Raw genomic sequence first — 5,827 nt, 5'->3', positions numbered from 1 at the left:
AACGCGGTCGGTTTGCGGTTTCAAAAATCACCAAACCGCAAATAGTCGGTCGGTTTGCGGTTTGAGTAAAAATTCGCGGTTACCGAACCGCAACCACCCCTAAAAATACCTATGTAATCCGTTTATTAAATGGGTCATGTCAACTTGTGTAATACCAACCAACCCACCAACCCCCTTCTTTGTTTCTTTTTCTTTTTCTTCATTTTTGTTCATTTTTCTCATTTTTTAAAATTTCTTTTATTTATCTTTCTCAATCTTCATACATACAAAGAGGCACAATTTAATCATTATTTTTATATATAAATAAATTGCTAAATGCAATTATTTGTTTAAATGATCGAAAGTTATGTTTTTAATTCGTTTTTTATGACCTTAGTTTGATATGTAGGTCTTTGTTGATTTTTTGTATTTGTTTACTTATTGCCCAATACTCAAGAATGCAAGTGATTCTTTATTATTATTATTATTATTATTATTATTATTATTATTATTATTATTATTTGTTTTTAATTTTTACCGATTACATTTTTAGCTAATTACTAGATGCTACCACATTTTGACCCAAAAAAAGTTATACCATACATATGGGAGAATATAAACTAGAGGCAATTGAAGTCAATTTATTGCAAGGCTTTAGAAAACATTCTTATTTGATTATGATAAGAATTCTATTTTTTGTCAAATTATGATAAGAATCAAATGTAGCAATCTCGATAATTTGTTAAACATGCATTAACGAGATAACTTGTTTAACACGACATGTTTATTAAATGAGTCGATGTTGGATTGAGTATTCTTAACACGTTTATTATCCTGGCTTATGGTAAGGAATTTCGATAATTTACCCTAAAAAATGAAAATAAATATTATTGTTTTGTTATTTAATAAATTTTAGAACGTTGTTGTTTCGTTTTTTTTGTTTTTTTGTTTTTGTATTCTTGAATAAGTTCCTATGATTTACCACGTGTGCGGTTCTTCTTACATCAAACACTTTAAACAGTCTGAAAACTTCTCCAAGACACAGAACGAGTTGCTCCTCTTTCATAACCTGAGTTCTCTTTCTCTCTTATTCTATCTTTCTACCACCTCACTGAAAGTCCTCTTGAATTCCAGTAAGTCCAATCCAAACCCTCTTTCCATTCTTCTGTTACACTGAATGCTATAACCTTTCTTGCTCTTTCTTTTTGGGCTTTCGCCATTGATTTATTGACCTGATTTTTTTCTTGCTTTTTGAAATTCCTATTGTCTTGTTGTTTTTTATTTATTTGTGTATCTCTGATATTTCAACTTTATTTTAATGGGTTGTAATGATTCTTTGGTGGCAATACTTTCTGGTCCACCTGTTTTATTATTAATTTTGTCTATCAATATAATTGATGATAGTAAATTTTGAAATGCTGCGTTCGTTTCTAACTGCTAAGAAATTTGAGGAATAAGAGAGTAATTGGAAAGGAAATCAAGAAGGCAGGAAAAGATTGAGAATGGCTGTGTTTGGTTACATTTTCATGTATTAATTAAGGATCAGAAAAGACAAATCAAATATGCAATTGGGTTTTTTACTTATTTATTTTGAAGTTTCTCAAAAATATATCTTAAATACAAAAAAAAGTTGTTTGCACACTCATCTATGAGCAAACTATAAGCAACAGACGAAGCTCTTGAATGTTTTGGTTGTTTTTATTTTCAAAGTTTGGCATAAGCTTGAGAACTGCTTGAGATATACCTAAACTTTGCAAGGTTTTTTTTTCTTTCTTTCTTTGTTTTTTGTGTGCCGAATGAAACATTTACATCACGTTAACTGCATCTTGTACATTTGTTCTACCATGTCTGATTGAGGTTTCGTACACTTTAGAACATGGTAACTTATGTGATCCAAATTTCATTCCTTTTCTCTTCCCATAAGTATCTTTCATCAAGGCTTTTCTGAGTTGACTGCATATCTTTGCACTTGCCTATCTTTGATAATTCACCTTAATTTCTATATCAAGGCTTGACCATTTGTAAAGGCTTTCTGTGTTAATCTTACATTACCACATTCCAAAAATGCAATGATAATTTCAATATATATATATATATATATATATTATGTTTTTCCTTTATTGGATGGTCTCTATGATTTGCTCATTTAATTTCCTTGCAAATCTCAAGTTATTGTATGAATATGCAATACTAAAGGGTATGCTCGATGACATGGTTGACAGGTGCGTTAGTGTATCTTATAACTTGATATATGTTGTCCTATAGTGGAGGTGCAAATGGATGATCATAATGGGACAATGTACACTTCTGAAGGAGGGGAAACAACTATTGTTGAAGTTAGCACAAATCAAGAACCATACGAGGGTATGCTATTTGAATCAGAAGATGCTGCCAGAGTATTTTATGATGATTATGCCAGTCGCGTAGGATTTTTGACCCGTGTTCTGTCATCCCGGAAGTCTGAGCGTGATGGGTCAATAATCTCTCGTGGACTTGGATGTAGAGGGGTATCTGATAATGGTAGAAAAGTAATGCAGGAGTGTGCACAACGAGAATTTTGCACAGCCATGGTGTTGTTGAGGCAAGAGAAGCCTGGAAGTTGGGTTGTCAAGAAGTTTTTGAAGGACCATAATCATCCGTTAGTGGTTCAATCACAAAAGAGTCGCCGAACGCTTGTAAGCCTCTCTTATGTTGCATATGTTCTCATGTAGTTGGATGCATCCAGTTACTGATAATCTAGTGTTTTCATATCCTTTTACGACCACTGCTATTAATATTATACTATGAGAAATAGAATGATCCAAATTCTTTGAAAATGACTGAAAATTTTCTTTATATTTTCCTTTTCCCAACATAAACGGACTTAGTCACCTGCATCACAAGACAATCGAGGAGAATTTAAACTTAATTGACTATGATTAACTAACTTATATAAATAAACCAAAGTTAACTTAATAGATCTTAATTGAACCTATAACATTTAAAACTTAAAAGCCAAAAATCAAAAAAAGAGAAAAAAAATCAGATTGGACCTAGGCTGGGTCATGATCAAGACCCATGGCCTATACGTTGCCCATTAGCATAAGGGTGGTTTTGGATAAGAATTTTCCTTTAAGTTCGGACTTTGGTTTTAGAAGAAACCTAAGGATGAGGAAGGTAGGAAGTTAGTAGGCACGTTACAAGTACTGGAAGGGTTGAGATTACATAGCAGTGGAGAGGATGATAGACAATGGCTGTTGGATACGTCTGGGAACCTTTAAATTTTTAACCAATTCATATTTTAGGAACTGCTGCAATGTTGTAGGGAGGTCTGTTTTTAATCCTTATTTATATATTTGGAAAGCAGTAGTGCCTCCAAAGTTGCAGACTTTGGCATGTTTTGTAGTTTGTGTTTGATATTCCATGTGAGTACAAAAATAATGCTTGCAACTTATATTCAATGAAATGAAGGACAAAATCCAAGTCACAGTTGAAAGCTACCATATTTCTTTCTTTCTCCCTATGAAGCTATCTCCCTATACTCAATGATGCCAGCTGAACTAGACTATTGGATTAATCAGTTTTTATTTATTTATAGCTTTTTTACTGTAATTTGACTCCTTACATTTCCAAATTAACATTAAGAACATACTTTTAAAAGTTCAAAAGGAAAATTACAGAGTGATCCAAGTATCTTCTGATGACATCTTGACTACATCGGAAGCATCCAAGTTGTGTTTTACTCATGAGCTTAGCTTGGTAATTCAACACCTTAATATATTCTTTCTAAATCCATGTATTTTTCCCTTTTTGAACATTGCTTACTGTGTTCCCAAGTTTTGGCATCTGTTTATGGCCTTTATACTCTCATTTACCACACTGTTCTCTTGCTGCTCTTTCAAACTATTCAACTCATGAGCTTTTGTACTCTCTTCATATTTATAGTTTCTTTCCTTTTAGAAGGTCCAAGCCTTATGCTTGGTGAAAGTTTGTAATTTGAATCGTCCAACTTATTGTTCTCTTGCATTTGGGATTTTCTAAATCTGTTGGGTCTTTTTTCCTTTCTTGGTTTTGTTTTCTTTTACACTGTATGCACTTTTTTTCCCCTTCCACAGAGATCATTTATCATCGTTTTTGCATCTATATTACCAGGATGAGAAGGATAAGAAAATTCAGGAGTTAACCGCACAACTGCGAGTGAAGAAGCGGTTAAGTGCAGCATATAGAGAACAGCTACTTGCCTTTATGACGGATGTTGAAGACCATAACAATCACCTATCAATAAAACTTCAATCAGTCTTTGACAATCTAAAAGTGCTTGAAGCTAAAACAGTAGGTTTTACATGATATATACTTTTCAGAAGTTGTGTGAGTATAGTAAGTCATTTAGTTGCCTTCAGTTCTAGTTATGGCTTCAATTTTGTTTCTCGAATCGGAAAATCTGGATTGAGATAAGTAGGAAAATTAGGATGCTTCTGAATGCTGTCCTGCCTTTTACAAAGCATTGAAAGTAAACATATAAGATTGTGATGGGGACATGACAAAGTAGGGGTTGTGAGGAGAGCTGATGATTGAGCCATGAGTATGACAAAGGAGGCTCGTATTATGAACTTCTTTAAATACCAGGATCAAAGAATTAAATTTCATGTTTTTCCTAATTAATTAGGAGAAAATGGGGAGTTTTGTAGAAATTGGTTGAACAATGTATTGACTTGAAAAGCCGCATGGGGTTTTTTTGTAGAAAGTAAACTGGAGCTTGATGTTCTACGATTTGAATGTCATGACTTAAATCATGGCATGCCTATTTTATGAGTAGATTGGCTTTTTGTTCAATCTAGAGTTTGATATATACTATTTAATCTGGACTGGAAAAGGTTCTTTTTGAATAAATATACTATGGAAAATTCATCCACACACCAACTTTTATCCCAACTCACTCGCCCGACATGGGTCCTAGGCAGTTCTAGTATGAATCTGAGGTTTTAATTCTGATTCATTTCATTAAGCTTCCTTCCTATTAACCGACAAGGACAAAGTGAAGGAAAATATCTGAAATTATTTCAATATTGGATCTTAATTAGACATGCAACCTTTAATCACAACGACTCAATCAAATTGCACCTCATGGTATGAGATAAAAAGTTAAGGAGTCTCATAATTTGATAAGAGCACTTCCAGCAGCTAAGTTATAGTTTTTTGACGTCAGCAATGATGTTAGCCCCGGTTTGCTGACGTCAGCTATGATGTTAGCAACAAAATTTTTTAAAAAAAATACAAAAAAATTCAGATTTTAAAAAAAATAAATACTTAGTCATAGTTTTCACTTCCCACACCAAAACTCTATACAAATTTCTCACCTCATATCTCATGTGAATAGTTGTTGCCATGACAATTGGTGGAAACATCACAACCTTTTACAAAGGCAGCCACTATTCACGTAAATACTAGCTGTCCTAGCTCTGACCCTTGCCATGGCAAAAGGCAAACTGCTGGAAGTGCTCTAAGTTCCGCGTCATGTGAGAGAGAGGGAAAAAGTTAGCGTCTAGAGTACACAACTGCTTGCCAATACCAAGCTGTGCAAATCTTCATCGTCATCTTTTGCCTCAAATTCTCCAATTTTATAGTTCTCACTTCTCAGTCTAGAAGCTAGGTCAAGGTATACCTGAGCATGACATAAGGTTGGATAAGTAGGCCCCCTCAAGCTTAATTAGCTAAAGAAAAAGAAAAAGAAATGGAAAGCTATATAAAATTTCCATCCCGCGCATTTTCAATAAAGATATAAAATAATAGCAACTAGCTAGCAGATAAGTGAAATATTATTAAAATGCTAAACTAGGGTCGGATAACAAATTTGAGTTGGGGCTCTGTC

At 33.6% G+C, this 5,827-nt stretch overlaps 1 protein-coding gene across 2 annotated transcripts; it reads left to right on the top strand.

Annotated features, from left to right (window-relative positions):
- The first annotated feature begins 973 nt into the window (after positions 1-973).
- Positions 974-4,742, top strand: LOC117614255 (protein FAR1-RELATED SEQUENCE 5-like). 2 transcript variants are annotated; one of them, XM_034343002.1, is made up of 3 exons: positions 974-1,112; positions 2,202-2,654; positions 4,111-4,741. In XM_034343002.1, exons 2-3 carry the CDS (start codon positions 2,256-2,258, stop codon positions 4,303-4,305), a joined length of 594 nt encoding a protein of 197 aa, XP_034198893.1. In that variant the 5' UTR covers positions 974-1,112; positions 2,202-2,255; the 3' UTR covers positions 4,306-4,741. The 2 variants fall into 2 exon arrangements, with proteins under 2 accessions (XP_034198893.1, XP_034198892.1); XM_034343001.1 differs by having other exon boundaries at positions 1,008-1,112; positions 2,245-2,654; positions 4,111-4,742.
- Positions 4,743-5,827: the final 1,085 nt, after the last annotated feature.

This window comes from Prunus dulcis, chromosome 1 (assembly GCF_902201215.1).
Source record: "Prunus dulcis chromosome 1, ALMONDv2, whole genome shotgun sequence".
Taxonomy (NCBI): Eukaryota; Viridiplantae; Streptophyta; class Magnoliopsida; order Rosales; family Rosaceae; genus Prunus; species Prunus dulcis.
The sequence above is the reverse complement of the archived record's forward strand: the minus strand, read 5'-3'. Positions and strand labels throughout refer to the sequence as shown.

What these genes read in the sequence shown, in the direction of transcription:
- LOC117614255 (XM_034343001.1), top strand. An exon ending in AAAAGAGTCGCCGAACGCTT is followed by an intron (nt 2,655 to 4,110) that starts GTAAGCCTCTCT and finishes CTATATTACCAG; the next exon opens with GATGAGAAGGATAAGAAAAT.